This window comes from Carcharodon carcharias, chromosome 21, assembly GCF_017639515.1.
Source record: "Carcharodon carcharias isolate sCarCar2 chromosome 21, sCarCar2.pri, whole genome shotgun sequence".
NCBI classification, from domain to species: domain Eukaryota; kingdom Metazoa; phylum Chordata; class Chondrichthyes; order Lamniformes; family Lamnidae; genus Carcharodon; species Carcharodon carcharias.
Window position 1 is genome coordinate 19886207 of NC_054487.1, and position 17471 is coordinate 19903677.

At 49.6% G+C, this 17471-nt stretch overlaps 1 protein-coding gene across 1 annotated transcript in view; it reads right to left on the reverse strand.

Moving 5' to 3' along the window:
- tmem178b (transmembrane protein 178B) overlaps positions 1–17471 on the reverse strand; it is a 574403-nt gene that overhangs the window by 27644 nt on the left and 529288 nt on the right. Inside the window, exon 3 of the mRNA XM_041216265.1 lies at positions 15669–15806. Within this exon, the coding sequence (XP_041072199.1) occupies positions 15669–15806 (138 nt within the window). The remainder of the gene's footprint in view (positions 1–15668; positions 15807–17471) is intronic.

A 17471-nucleotide genomic window follows, 5' to 3' on the forward strand; every position in this document is an offset into this window, starting at 1 on the left:
CCACCCTTCCCTCTCATACACACCCACTCTCTTTCTCACACAAACACACACACTCTTCCTCTCACACAAATACCCACTCTTCCTCTCGCACATGCACTCAACACAGCCAATCTCCCTCTCACATACGCACGCATACTTTCCCTCTCACACACACACACACCCTTCCCTCTCACACACATCCACTCTCTTTCTCAAACAAACACACACACTCTCCCTCTCACACACACACACGCCAATTCTCCCTCTTACTCACACATAACTACTCTCCCTCTGACTCACACACATCCACTCTCTCTCTCTCTCATACACACACCCACTTTCCCTCTCATAATCATACCCACTCTATCTCTCTCCCACACACACACCCCTACCCTTACCTCACACACACACACACCCACTCTCCCTCTCACACACACATCCACTCTTTCTCACACATACACACACACACTCTCACACATACCCACTCTCCCTATCACACACACACTCTCTCTCCCTCTCACACACACACTCTCTCACACACACACACTCACATTCACTCTCTCTCACACACACACTCTACTTCTCACACATACACACCAACTCTTTCCTCTCACAAACACACACCCACCTTTCCCTCTCACACACATCCACTTTCTTTCTCACACAAACACACACACTCTCCCTCTCACACACACACACCAATTCTCCCTCTTACTCACACATATCTACTCTCCCTCTGACACACACACATCCATTCTCTTTCACACACACACACACACACACTCACTTTCGCTCTCACAATCACACCCACTCTATTTCTCTCTCACACACACACCCCCACCTTTCCCTCACACACACACACCCACTCTCCCTCTTACACACACACACACACACACTCACTATCTTTCTCACACACACACACACTCTCTCACACACACACACATCCACTTTCTCTCACACACATACACAGACCCACACTCCCTCTCACACATACACACTCTACTTCTCACACACACATCCACCCTTCCGTCTCAGACACACACACCCACTCTCCCTCTCACACACACACACACACATAACTACTCTCCCTCTCACACACACACACACACACTCTCCCTCACAAACACATTCCCATTCTCCCTCTCATACACACACCCACACTCTCCCTCTCACACACACACCCACTCTCCCTCTCACACACACACCCACACTCTCCCTCTCACACACACACCCACTCTCCCTCTCACACACACACCCACACTCTCTCCCTCTCATACACACACCCACTCTCTCCCATGCACACACACACGCACACTCTCTCCCTCTCTCTCACATACACACACACACAAACACACTCGCCCTCTCACACACACACATCCACTATCCCTCTCACGCACACACCCACTCTTCCTCTCACACACCCATTCAGCACACCCAATCTCCCTCACACACACGCACACACACCCACCCACTCTCCGTCTCACACACGCACACACACCCACCCACTCTCCCTCTCACACACGCACACACACCCACCCACTCCCCCTCTCACACACGCACGCACACCCACCCACTCTCCCTCTCACACACACACGCACACCCACCCACTCTCTCTCTCACACACGCACACACACCCACCCGCTCTCCCTCTCACACACGCACACACACTCTCCCTCTCACACACGTACACACACACCCACCCACTCTCTCTCTCACACACACACACCCACCCACTCTCCCTCTCATACACATACACACACACACCTACTCTGCCTCTCACACACACGCAAACACCCACTCTCCCTCTCGCACACACAAACACACACTCTCCCTCTGACAATCACACCCACTCTCTTCTCACGCACACACACCCACCCTTCCCTCTCACACACACATCCACTCTCTTTCTCACACAAACACACACTCTCCCTCTCTCACACACACACACACACACACACACACTCTCACATACACAGACACACTCTCCATCTCACACACACACACACACACACACACACACTCTCTCACACACAGACACACTCTCCGTCTCGCACACACACCCACTCTCCCTCTCTCACACACACCCACTCTCTTCTCACACACCCACCCACCCTTCCCTCTCACACACACCCACTCTCTTTCTCACACAAACACACACACTCTCCCTCTCACACACACACACACCAATTCTCCCTCTTACTCACACATATCTACTCTCCCTCTGACTCACATCCACTCTCTCTCTCACACACACATCCACCCACTCTCCCTCTCACACACACATCCACTCTCCTTCACACACACACACACACACACACACACTCTCACACATACCCACTCTCCCTATCATACACACACTCTCCCTCTATCTCACACACACACACACTCTCTCTCACATACACTCTACTTCTCACACATACACACCAACTCTTCCCTCTCACACACACACCAATGCTCCCTCTCACACACACACCCACATTCTCTCCCTCTCATACACACACCCACTCTCTCCCATGCACACACACACACACACACGCACACTCTCCCCCTCCCTCTCACATACACACACACAAACACAGTCTCCTACTCACACACGCACATCCACTATCCCTCTCACACACACACACCCACTCTTCCTCTCACACATGCACTCAGCACATCCAATCTCCCTCACACACACGCACACACACCCAGCCACTCTCCCTCTCACACACGCACACACCCACCCACTCTCCCTCTCACACACGCACACACACCCACCCACTCTCCCTCTCACACACGCACACACAATCTCCCTCTCACACACGTACACACACACCCACCCACTCTCCCTCTCTCACACGCACACACACCCACCCACTCTCCCTCTCACACACGTACACACACACCCACTCTCCCTCTCGTACACGTACACACACACACCTACTCTGCCTCTCATACACGCGCACGCAGAAACCTACTCTCCCTCTCACACACACGCGCACACACACCCACTTTCCTGCATCTCACACACACAGACAGTCTCCCTCTCACATACACACCCACTCTCCCTCTTACACACACATACCCACTCTCTCTCTCTCACACACACTCACCCACTTTCCCTCTCACACACACATACCCACTCTCTCTCTCACACACACACCCACTCTCCCTCTTACACACACACACACACTCTCTCTCTCACACACACACACCCCCACTCTCCCTCTCACACACACATACCCACTCTCTCTCTCTCACACACACACACACTCCCTCTCACACACAAACCCACACTCCCTCTCTCACACATACACACACACTCCCTCTCACACACACATCCACTCTCCCTCTCACACACACACACTCTCCCCCTCACACACACACACATCAACACTCCCTCTCACACACCCACTCTCCTCTCTCACACACACACACCCAATCTCCCTCACACACACACACACACTCTCCCTCTCACACACACACACACACATCAACACTCCCTCTCACACACCCACTCTCCCTCTCACACACACACACACACTCCCTCTCACACACACACCCAATCTCCCTCACACACACACACACGCCCCCACCCTTTCCTCTCACACACAAACACCCACACTCTCTCACACACACACACACACTCTCCCTCTCACACACACACCCACTCTCCCTCACACACATACTCTCCCTCTCACACACCCACTCTCTCTCCCTCTCACACACACACTCTCCCTCTCACACACCCACTCTCCCCCTCACACACACACACCCACTCTCCCTCTCACACATACACACCCAATCTCCTTCTCACACATGCTTGCACACTCACCCACTCTCCCTTGCACACACATCCACTCTCACACACATGCCAACTCTTCCTCTCACAATCACACGCACTCTATCTCTCTCTCACATACACAAGCACCCACCCTTCCCTCTCACAGACACACACCCACTCTCCCTCTCACAGACACACACCCCCTCTCCCTCTCACTGACACACACCCACTCTCACTCTCACGCACACACCTCTCTCCCTCTCATACACACAGTCACTCTCTCTCACTCACACACACACTCTCTCTCACACACACCCATTCTCCCTCTCACACACACACCCACTCTTCCCTCTCACACAAACCCACTCTTCCCTCATACACCCACTCTCCTTCTCACACACACACCCACTCTCTGTCTCACACATGCACACACACACTCACACACACACACACAATCTCTCTCACATACACGCACTCAACACACAAACACACTCTTCCTCTCACACACGTACTCAACACACCCACTCTCCCTCTCACACACGCACGCACACCCACCCACTCTCCCTCTCACACACACACCCATTCTCCCTCTCACACACACACACACTCTCTCTCTCTTCTCACACACACACCCACCCTTGCCTCTCACATACTCACAACCACTCTCTTTCTCACACACACACACCCAATCTCTCTCTCTCACACACACACCCACTCTCTCTCTCTCACACACATACACTCTCTCACACACACACTCTCTCTCTCACACACACACACACACACAGTCACACACACAAACACAGTCTCCCTCTCACACACACGCCCAATCTCTCTCTCTCACACACACACACTCTCACACACAAACACACTCTCTCTCACACACACACTCTCCCTCTCACAGACACACCCACTCTCCCTCACACGCACACACACAGACACACACACCTTCCCTGTCATACAGACGCACACCCTCCTTCTCACACACACACACACACACACACACACACACGTGCTCGCTCTCACACACGCATCCTCTCTCATACACACTCACCCTCCCTGTCATACACACACACGCACAGTCTCCCTTATACACACACACACTCCCTCTCTCTTATACACACACACATACACACACTCACGCCCTCTCTCCCACACACTCATCCACCCTCACTCACTCACCCGCTCTCACTTGCTCACTTACCATCACTCACTCACTCACCCACCTTCACTCACTCACCCACGCTCACTCACTCACCCATCCTTACTTATCACTCACTCACCCACCCTCACTCCCTCACCCACCCTCACTCACTCAGCCTCACTCACTCACTCATCCACCCTCACTCACTCACCTGCCCTCACTCACTTACCTGCCCTCACTCACTCACCCACCCTCACTCACTCACTCACCCTTACTTAATCACTCATCCACCCTCACTCACTCACCCGCCCTCACTCACTCACCCACCCCATTCACTCATTCACCTGCCCTCACTCGCTCACCCACCCTCACTTACTCACTCACCCACCCTCACTCACTCACCCGCCCTCACTCACTCACCCACCCTCACTCACTCACTCACCCACCTCACTTCCTCATCCACCCTCATTCACTCACCGTCACTTACTCATCCACCCTCACTCACTCACCTGCCCTCACTCACTCACCCACCCTCACTCACTCACCCACCCCATTCACACACTCACCCGCCCTCACTCACTCACTCACCCACCCTCACTCCCTCATCCACCCTCACTCACTCACCCTCACTTACTCACTCATCCACCCTCACTCACTCACCCACCCCATTCACACACTCACCCGCCCTCACTCACTCACTCACCCACCCTCACTCCCTCATCCACCCTCACTCACTCACCCTCACTTACTCACTCATCCACCCTCACTCACTCAGCTGTCCTCACTCACTCACCCACCCTCACTCACTCACCCACCCCATTCACTCACCTGCCCTCAGTCACTCACCCGCCCTCAATCACTCACCCACCCTCACTCACTCACCCACCCTCACTCACTCATCCACCCTCACTCACCCACCCACTCACCCACCCGCCCGCACTCACTCACCCACCCTCACTAACTCACTCATCCACCCTCACTCACTCAACCGCCCTCACTCACTCACCCATCCCCATTCACTCATCCCCCTCACTCACTCACCTGCCCTCACTCACTCACCCGCCCTCACTCACTCACCCACCCCATTCACTCACTCACCCGCCCTCACTCACTCACCCACCCTCACTCACTCACTCACCCACCCTCACTCCCTCATCCACCCTCACTCACTCACCCTCACTTACTCACTCATCCACCCTCACTCACTCACCTGTCCTCACTCACTCACCCGCCCTCACTCACTCACCCACCCCATTCACTCACCTGCCCTCACTCACTCACCCGCCCTCAATCACTCACCCACCCTCACTCACTCACCCACCCTCACTCACTCATCCACCCTCACTCACCCACCCACTCATCCACCCTCACTCACCCACCCACTCACCCACCCTCACTCACTCATCCACCCTCACTCACCCACCCACTCACCCACCCGCCCGCACTCACTCACCCACCCTCACTCACTCATCCACCCTCACTCACCCACCCACTCATCCACCCTCACTCACCCACCCACTCACCCACCCTCACTCACTCATCCACCCTCACTCACCCACCCACTCACCCACCCGCCCGCACTCACTCACCCACCCTCACTTACTCACTCATCCACCCTCACTCACTCAACCGCCCTCACTCACTCACCCTCACTTACTCACTCACCCGCCCTCACTCACTCACCTGTCCTCACTCACTCACCCACCCCATTCACTCCCTCACTCACCCAGCCAACCTTCCCCCCTCAAACGCCCACACCAACCGCACCCACCGCTCCCCCCACACCCACCACTCTCCCCCCACCCACCGCTCTCACCCCACCCACCGCTCTCCCCCCACCCACTGCTCCCCCCGCACCCGCCAATTCCCTTGTACCCACCACTCCCCCCCCACCCACCGCTCTCACCCCACCCACCGCTCTCCCCCCACCCACTGCTCCCCCACCACCCACCGCTCTCACCCCACCCACTGCACCCCCCCACCCACCGCTCCCCCCGCACCCACCGCTCTCACCCCACCCACTGCACCCCCCCACCCACCGCTCCCCCCGCACCCACCACTCCCCCCGCACCCACCACTCCCCCTGCACCCACCACTCCCCCCATACCCACCGCTCCTCCACCCACCGCTCCCCCCCACCCACCGCTCCCCCCGCACCCACCACTCCCGCCGCACCCACCACTCCCCCCCACCCACCGCTCCCCCTGCACCCACCACACTCTCACTCCCCAACCCAGTCTCCCTTTCTCACCCACATCCTCACTTAGTCACCTTCAACTACTGAATCGGCTGCTCGGGGTGTCGGGCGTGGGGTTTAAGTGTGACAAGGGCGGAAGAGGGACCTGGATCGAAGCCTGAGGCCTAGTGCTGCCCCATTGTGGGCGCCCACCGAGGGGAGGGCTGAGAGCTGGAGGAAAGTGGGGAGAACTGGGTAAAAATGAGGAGAACTGGGAAAATTTGGGGTGAACCTGGAAAAAGTGGGGAGAACCTTGGGAAAGTAGTTGGAGCTGGTTCAAAGCACCGGGATCTGGGGACAAGTGGCTGGGTCCACAAGGAAGCCTGTTAATGGGAGGCACCATGTGATCCAGTGTCTCTCGCTCTCTACCTCCATATACTGGCAGTTGACGGGGTTCGCTGCTCCTCCACTCACAGCCTGTTTCTCAATAGTGACCTACCAGCAGCAAACCCAGGAGAGAAACAGGCTGTGACTGGAGGAGCAGTCCCTGCTGAAATCTTCAAACTCACTGACCCATCTTAGCGGCATTGTCAACAATCGCTCCACATTGGACAAGCCTGAGTGAGACGGTCTCTTAGTGATGCCGCAGCATGCGGAATATCAGAATCGTACAGCACAGGATTTGTTCCATAGTGTCCATGTTGTTTCATGTCAATGGAAGTCAACTGGTCAATTCAGTATTCCTTACGGTTCTTCCAATCTATGGGAAGGGATTATGATCACTTGGGCCAGCTCTGACTCCCAGTGCTGTAGACAGGCCTCTCGTGGATTCACAGAAAGATTCATAGAATCAGGGCAGGCCATTCGGCCTGTTGTGTCACACCTAGTCCCACTCTTCTGCCATTTCCACGTAGACCTGAATTATTTTTCTATTCAGGTAATTATCCAATTCTCTTTTGAAGGCCTCGATTGAATCTGCCTCCATCACACTCCCAGGCAGTGCATTTCCGATCCTAACCGCTCACAGCATATAAAAAAGTTTTTCTTCATGTTATCATTGCTTCTTTTGCCAATCTGGTTACAATCCAGTAACTCAGCTCCTGACTCCCCAAAGCCTGTCCACCATCGACAAGGCACAAGTCATAGTGTGATGGAATACTCTCCACTTGCCTGGATGAGTGCAGCTCCAACAACACGCAAGAAATTCAATGCTACCCAGGACAAAGCAGCCCACTTGATTGGCACCCCATCCACAAACATTCACTCCCTCCAACATTGACGCACAATGGCAGCTGTGTGTGTACCATCTACAAGATGCATTGCAGCAACTAAACAAGCCTCTGTCCAAACCTCTACCATCTAGAAGGACAAGGGCAGCAGATTGATGGGAACACAACCACCTGGAAGTTCCCCTCCAAGCCACTCACCATCCTGACTTGGAAATATATCGCCGTTCCTTCACTGTCTCTGGGTCAAAATCCTGGAAGTCCCTCCCTAACAGCACTGTGGGTGTACCCCACACCACATGGACTGCAGTGGTTCAAGAAGGCAGCTCACCTCAAGGGCAGTTAGGGATGGGTAATAAACGCTGGAAGCCCAGATCGTGTGAAAGAATGTTTAACAATCACCTTAAATCCGAGCCTTCTTATTCCTGATTCTTCCACCAACAGGAACAGTTTCTCCCTCCACACTGTCCAGGCCACTCAAGACACTGACTCGTGATCTCAACTCACTGCTCAATTGCCCTATCTGGGACAGTGTAGTCAGGCATCTCCTCTGTGGTGCTTGAGGTCAAGGCCATTGTGGAGTGGGATGTATAGTTATATCCAACAATTATCCTGGAATCTACATTCATCCTTGTGCAAGCAGCAAAATGTTGCTGCAATTAAATAGGGCAATAGGTGGGATGTTGTATCTGGGAGGACCAGATAATCTATTCAGTATGCAGTCCGACTCCGTCAACTCTTCAACCTGACAAGATGAATTTCAAATAGAGCAACAGACAGTGTGGTGTAGGATTGGATGCAAGTAAAAATTTACATGCAATGATTGGCCCCTTTCAAGGTCTTTTGATGATGTCTCTGAATCCATGTATGTTAACAATTCTGTTTCAGGGTTTTCTGACATATCAATCAATCAACTTAATTAGATGGAATAATCTATTGGAAAAAAACAGGTACATAGAGGGATGCATTTAATTAGGATTCCAGTGCATTAATGAGATAGGGGGATTATTCCAAAGTGGACAGGGGATTGAAAAACTAGCCACGTTTATGCAGAAATGCTTTGGCCGTTAAGCTGGAGAATTTATGCCTTCAAATCCTGAATGACAATAAAATCTGGGGGATCTGAGGCCCTATTTTTGGAATATTGGGTCTGTAGGGGTTTTTGAGATTTAGCTGACGGTGACAGTGTAGACACAGGCCAGATCTATACTGAACAAGCTAGCTGGGGTTCCCAGGGTCGCCACAACAGATAAAACATAAAGAAACGAAGATAGAACAGACTAAAATAACTCCCATTCTCTTCTTTGAATAGTGCTGTGGGATCAAATCCACCCACCTAAACAAGAAGACAGAGGCTTGGATTAACAGCGCCTCTGGAATGTTGGCGCTATCGAAGCTGCGCTAAAGGGTTGGCCACACTCCCAGGCTAGAAAGGTAGAGATTCAGCAGGGTTGCCAATCATGCCATGAACCCAGCAATACCTGTTGGAAAGTGAGCGTATCTGGATATCGGATGAGAGGTTGAGCTCAGTTATAAAGCCCGCAGACACTCACTGAAACATGAAAAATGACCGCTTGGGTAAAGTGCCACAGGGCTCTTGGCACATGTGGAGCCATGCGGCAGCAGAGTGAATGGAGCAAGAATTGGCCATTGGTGTACCAGTTTTATGGGAGGAAGGGAACAATCTGAGGATGCAACATTCACACCTAATTAGTGAGCAGGTGACTTCCTAAAGGCACATGACTGAAAGAAGCCTCTGGCATATATAAACAAGGGGCTGAATGGCTCCTTCAGGGCCCCTGCGGAGATTGGACAGAACTGAGTGGAGTACAGCCTGGATTTGGGATTCATCCGGCAGAGACAGTGACTGGACCAAACAGGCAAACTGGCTCCTTCAATTAAACCCTGCTGCATCACGCTATCTGCCATATTAAACCCTTTCTGCCTGTCTGGGTCACTATCTCTTCCTTTACATTTACCCTGGCCTAAGACCTTCCCAGAGTGAGGACTGAGTCCACTCCCTCATCACTGCAATGAGCACAGAATTCATTCCAGGAAAGCATTTATTTCCCATTCTGATCCTTCTAAATATTGCGATCATCAACTGTCGAGGCCTAGACACCTGAAACACAGATAATAGGTTTACCCATAATCCCACAGTGAAAAAGAAAATGTGATTTCAGAAGATTGTGATATACGAGCTGGGTAGCTTCAGCCAGTGTCACTATCTTAATGACTTTCTCACCTCTAACAGATTTTAAAAAGAACATTAAAGAGCAATCGCGTCCGTATCAGTGGCACTGCATGTGGGATAGAATGAGCCAAGCAGGCAGCTAAAAGAGACTAAGAGGAGTTGAGTCATCACTCACCAAGTCCACATGTCATGGTCTATTTGAAAGTATTGTACAGTAAGGTTACTCGTCTCTACACTCCTATTAGCTTCTGAATAGAGCCGTATACTGTGAAGACCAGGGCTACTGAAATCTGAATGATGGGGCAGTTACCTAAGCACTGGGATTGGTATATAGACATGGGGCTTTGGTATTCAGATCTGTGGGGTGGACATCCAGATAGTGGGATTGGATCTGGATGGTGGGATTGACATGTGGATGGTGGGATTGGCATCTGGAAGATGAGATCTAATAGTTCGAACTGCACTTTTCATTCAAATCTAATTCATAATGTGGCCAGGGTTGATATTTGGCCCATTGGCCCTAAAACTGCAGTCCTTAATGGACTATCTGGTGAATGCCATCCATGCCCAAAACTCTCACATCAACATCATGTTACTGGAACTGGGAATCAGACATGATCTCTCCCTGTTTTCAGCTCTCCAGCTACAAAGAATGAAAGGATTATTGTTCAGAGCATGCTTCTTCCAGTTGCTGTGCAGAAAATGGAAGGTCGAAAATGGAAGGCCTCCTTTAGGATAGGCCTCTGACCCCTATCATTACTCTTCATGTGACCATGCGAAGTTCAGCAGAATGTGAATCAGAATGAGGAGCCTGCTGCATGGGGAGTTCCCTCACCTCTTGCTCCGTCCTGTACTGATCTCCAGACTGGTTAGTCAATAAGAGCTGTGGATCTTGCCCATTGCTGTTTTCTGCAGCAAGACTGCAGGGAGCTGAATGATTGAAGGGGATTGTCAGTCGTTCTTTGCGGATTATTAACCATCTCTGACATTCCCACCAAGAGATAACTGATCACCTAGAGTGTGCAGCAACTTCTGTGAGAAGGAACAGCCCATTGATCTCAACAAATCTCCCTGTTAAGGTGGGTCTTAGCAACTCCTACCCACCCACTCACCCTTTCATTCCATCCCTCTCTCTGGGTACATTAAACTATTTACAAAGGAAGATAGGACTTAGGAGCAGGAGTAGGCCATTCAGGTCTTTGAGCCTGCTCCACCATTTGATAAGGTCATGGCTGATCTGGTTGTGGTCTCAATTCCACTTCCCTGTCTGCCCCCCATAACCCTTGACTCCCTTGTCTATCAAAAATCTGTCTATCTCTGCCTTGAATATATTCATTGATCCAGCCTCCACTGCTTTCTGGTGTAGAGAATTCCACAGACTAACGACCCTCTGAGAGAAAAAAATTCTCCTCGTCTCCATCTTAAAAGGGAGACCTCTTATTCTTAAACTGTGTCCCCTGGTTCTAGTCTCCCCCACAAAAAGAAACATCCTCCTGTAATCCACTCTATCAACTGCCCTCAGGATCTTATATTTTACTCATTCTTCTAAACTCCAATGGGTATCGGCCCAACCTGTTCAACCTTTCTTCATAAGATAAACCCTTCATCCCAGGAATGAGTCAAGTGAACGAACATTCTCTGAACTGCTTCTAATGAAATTCTATCTTTTTTTCAAATAATGAGACCAAAATTGTATACAGTATTCCAGATGTGGTTTCACCAAGACCCTGTACAGTTGCAATAAAATTTTCCAACTTTTATATTCCACTCCCCTTGCAATAAATACCAATATTTGCCTTCCTAATCACTTATTTTATCTGCATACTAACTTTTTATATTTCATGTACCAGATCGCTCCCTACTGTAGAGTTCTGCAATATCTCTCTATTTATATAAGATTCTGCTTTCCTATTCTTCCTGCCAAAGTGGAGAGGTTCACATTTTCCCACATTATACTCTCGCTGCCAAAATTTTTCCCACTCGCTTAACCTATCTAAATCCTTTTGTAGACTCTTCATGTCATCTTGACAACTTACTTTCCTAACTACCTTGGTGTAATCAGCAAATTTAGCTACCCTACATTCAGCCCCTTCATCTAAATCATTGATACAGATTGTAAGTACAGATTGAGGCTGCAGCACTGATCCCTGTGGCACTCCACTAGTTACAGCTTTCCAACCCAAAAAGGCCTATCTATCCCTACCCTCTGCTTCCTGTTAGCTAACCAATCCTTTATTCATGCTAATATATTGCCACCTACACCATGTAATCTTATCATGTGTAGTAACCTTTGATGTGGCACCTTGTCAAATGCCTTCCAGAAATCCAAGTCACCACACCTACAGGTTCCCCTTTATCCACCTTGCTTGTTACTTCCTCAAAAAATTCTAATAAATTAGTTAAACACGATTTCCCTTTCACAAAACCATGTTGACTCTGCCTGATCCCATTATGATTTTCTAAGTAACCTTCTTAATAATGGATTCCAGCAATTTCCCTGTGACAGATGATAGGCTAACTGGGCTATAGTTTCATGCTTTCTGTCTCCCTCCTTTCTTGAATAAAGGTGTTATATCTGCTATTTTCCAATCTACTGGGGCCCTTGGATTCAATTAATAAATCTGGAATATAAAGCTAATCAACCATGACAACTATCATCAATTGTTGCAGAGACCCATCTGGTTCAATAAAGCCCTTTTAGGGAAGGAAATCTGCCATCCTTACCTGGTCTGGCCTACATGTGACCCAGTGATTCTTAACTGCCCTTTGAAATGGCCGAACAAGCTGCTTGGTCCAAGGGCAATTAGGGTTGGGCAACAAATGCTGGTCTTGCCAGCGATGCCCACATCCCATGAAAAAGAATAAAGAAAAAAAACACCAGGCCAAAGAGGTAAATGGGTAAACTTGGACCTAATGTTGGGCTCCTGTACGTAGAGCTTGACACACGGGATGACCTTTTGGACTAACCTCGGAAAATTGTCTGGGACCTGGAACAGGTTAGCAGAAGCTCTGTCTTGCTGCATTTGCTGTTGTAGATCTCAGTCCTCACTGCTACTACATCTTTAATTAAACTACAGTTTCAATAACAAAATGAAACTAATTTATTGGCTCAAAATACCCAGTGGATATTTGACGTTGGCATGGCAACCTAATTTATTGCTACACAATTGCGGAGAAGAGATTATCTTGAATGGTACCAGGGTTCAGGGGCTTCAGTTCCATGGAGAGACTGGAGAAGCTGGGGTTGTTCTCCTTAGAGAAGGTTAAGTGGAGATTTATAAAGCTGTTCAAAATCATGAAAGGGTTTGACAGAGAAGGGAATGAGAAGAAACTTTTTAAACTGGGCAGGAGCCCAGCAAGAGGGCACAGGTTTAAGACAATCGAGTAGAAGGATGAGATGGAAGATGAGGAGATTTCTTTCATGCAGTGAATTTCTATGATCTGGAGTGACTTCCTGAAAGGGTGGTGGAAGCAGGTTCAATAGAAACTTTCAAATGGGAGGCGGATAAATAATCGGGAAGTAAAAATTTGCAGGGCTATGGGGAAAGAGAGGGAAGTGTACGGCTAACAGGATAGCACTCTCAAAGAGCTAGCACAGACAGGTCCTTCAGTGCTTTAAGGATTATGTGAAATGCGCATAACTGTTTCTGGGACCATGCACAGGACCTATAGCACAGAATTGGACCGTTCAACCCAACTGGTCAATGCTGGCCTTTATGCTCCTCACAAGCCTCCTCTCACTCTCATTATCTGTTCCCACCTACCTGAATCTGCTATTGCCTTCTCCCTAAAGTTGTACCAAGCCTCCCTTAAATACATCAATTCCATCTGCTTTACCCACACTGTGGTGATGAATTCCACATTCTCACCATTCCCTGTGTGGAGAGAGTCTTTATTTGCTCTTACATTGACATTCTTTTGTTCTGGACAGTTTCTATGATCTGGAGTGACTTCCTGAAAGGGTGGTGGAAGCAGGTTCAATAGAAACTTTCAAATAGGAGTCGGTTAAATAATCAGGAAGTAAAAATTTGCAGGGCTATGGGGAAAGAGAGGGAAGTGTACGGCTAATTGGATAGAACTCTTAAAGAGCTAGCACAGACACGTCCTTCAGTGCTTTAAGGATTATATTTCCCACATAAACTCCATCTGAACAGTTTCTCCACCTCTACTCCATTGAACCTCTTCATAAGTATAAGGATCGCTATCAAGCCTGCTCTTTAACTACTCTCCTCCAGAGAAAAGAGCCCCAGTCTGTTTAACCTTTCCCAACAGTTCCATGCTCACACTCTGGTAAATCCCACATGAGTCTATTTCGCAGCTATTCTCAGAGAATTTTATCCTGCACCATATTGTCCTTTTGTTGAATAAAATCATCCTCACTTGTCCCTTGTTGCTTCTGCTGTTCTAATCTTAGTCAAATGCCCCTTTCTGATTTGAACCCTTTCCGATAAGTGAATAATCTCTCTCGATCTATTCTGTTTGATCTTCCTTCATAACCTGGGAGATGTTAATTATACACATCCAGTGTCTCATCCTTAAATAAAATGAACCTGACTCCTTTTCTGATGCCCTTTCATTGACCTGAAACATGAAAGGCTGTGCTTCAATCCCTGGACTGTATTTATGCCACTCCCAACTCCCGGCTCCTGGCTGCCTCTCTTCAGCTCCCAGGTGTGATGGAATACTCTCCACTTGCCTGGATGAGTGCAGCTCCAACAACACTCAAGAAACTTGACACCATCCTTACTTGGAAATATATCGCTGTTCCTTCACTGTTGCTGGGTCAAAATCCTGGAATTCCCTCCCTAACAGCACTGTGGGTGTACCTACACCACATGGACTGCAGCGGGTCAAGAAGGCAGCTCACCACCACCTTCTCAAGGGCAATATATGCTGGCCTAGCCAGCGGTGCCCACGCCCCATGAATGAATAAAAAAAAAATTGATGGCCTCTAGTTATGCTACTCCCCACATGAGAAGCCATCCTCTCTGTATCCACTCTATCAAATGCTTTCATCACTTTACAGACTCTATTACTTCACCCCTCACGCTCCCTGAGCTGCTGAGTGTTTCCCAGGGTTTGCAGCTATGATTTCAGATTCCCAGCATCTGCAGTATTTTGTCTTTAACCTTGATTTGGACGCCTGATAGTCCTGGGGAGTACCTGACGAGAAAGAAAGATCTTACCTCCCATCAGGAAGAGCAGGCCAGCCACATACTGCATCAGGCCTCGATCCCAACAGCAGCCTAGGATCCCGATTATCCAGCCAAACAGGATGATGGCAACTGCCATTCCCATGAATCCAGCTGTCATCCGGCGCAGATCTGCAGCAGAGGAAAGAGAGACCATGGCTCATTAAACTTTATTACTAAACCGTCCTTCCTCCCAGCGCTATGATCTGCTGTCACAGAAGAGCTACCTGAATAATTTTTCTGTCTGTTCTCTACAGAGTCTTGCTCCGATGAACTCAGTATTATTCAGTCAAGGGGACAACAGTCCTGACAGAGAGGCTGTCACACCGAGGACCAAATAAACCTCAGCCTCATTCATTGGATTTAGTCCACCTGGGATTGCCAACTCTCCAAGAATTAAAGGTTTAATCTCCCATTTACACTGCTGAAGGGACCCCTGAGTAAAATCATCAGGATCTTAAAATAAATTGTGTGCGTTTTCATTTTCTTTCCGGACGTTTGTTTGTTAGTTATCGAAACATCGGAGGCAGGATAAAGGTCTGTTTGACTGAAAACCCTAGAGTCATCCAATCAGAGAACAAAGAGTCTCTTCCCTTTCCAGTTGGCTGGGAGGGTGGGGCAGGATGAGGACGGACATGTCGGATGGCCAATGGTGGGGATGTGGGGGCGGGACTGTTGGAGGTGAACACAAGAAATGGGAGCAGGAGTAGACCACACGGCTCATCGAGCCTGCCCTGCCATTCAATACGATAAAGGCTGATCTTGGGTTTCAACTCCATTTTCCCACCCACTCCAATGTCCTTTAATTCCCCGAGACCAAAAATCTGTCTATCCCAGCCTTGAATATATTCAACAATGGAGCATCCACAACCCTCTAGGGTAGAGAATTCCAAAGATTCACAACCCTTTGAGTGAAGTAATTTCTCCTCATCTCAGTCCTACCTCAGCCCATCTCAGGCCCCTTATCCTGAAACTGGGTCCACGTGTTTTAGATTCCGTGAACAGCGGAAACAATCGCTCAGCGTCCGCCCTGTCAAGCCCCTTCAGAATTTTATAGGTTTCAATGAGATCGTCTTTCATTCTTCTCCAGAGACTATAGGTCCAATTTACTCAGCCTCTCATCATAGGACAACCCCTTTATCCCAGGGGCCAATTTAGTGAACCTTCGCTGTAACACCTCCAACGCCCCGCAGGGCATTTCCTTTCCTTACACACTGTACACACTACTCCAGATGTGGTCTCACCAAAACCCTGCACAAAAGTAGCAAGACTTCTTTATTCTTGTCCTCCTTGCAATAAAGGCCAAGGTGCCATTCGCCTTTCTGGTTACTTGCTGTACCGGCCTGCGAACTTTCTGACATGTCCAACCTTACTGACAATGCCAAATCCGTGGGTGTTTAGAAAGCGAGCTGGATCTGCGTACGCTGATGCTATGCTTGTCCCTCTGCCCGCGGGTTACTCTCTAAGGTGTTCACTACTATTTTTTTAGGTGCCGATGTTTCCCAGGAGGTTTTCATGTGTTGGAAAGGCTTTAGCGGCCTGGGCTGTGACCTCTGGACTCTGCAGAGGCCTTGACATCAACCAAACCCACCCCCGCAATATAGCTTTCAGCACTGACAGGGTTAAACGCTTTGACTCTCAGCAGAAAGCGGCAGGTTGAAAGTTAACGGTTGAACACTCCACATGAACACCTCTACCTTTGTTGGATGTACCAATCCACATCTCCCAGAAACAGCTGAAGGTGCTTTATACACAAATCAATGTCTTTGAAGTGCCAGGGGTGTGATAAACAAGGCA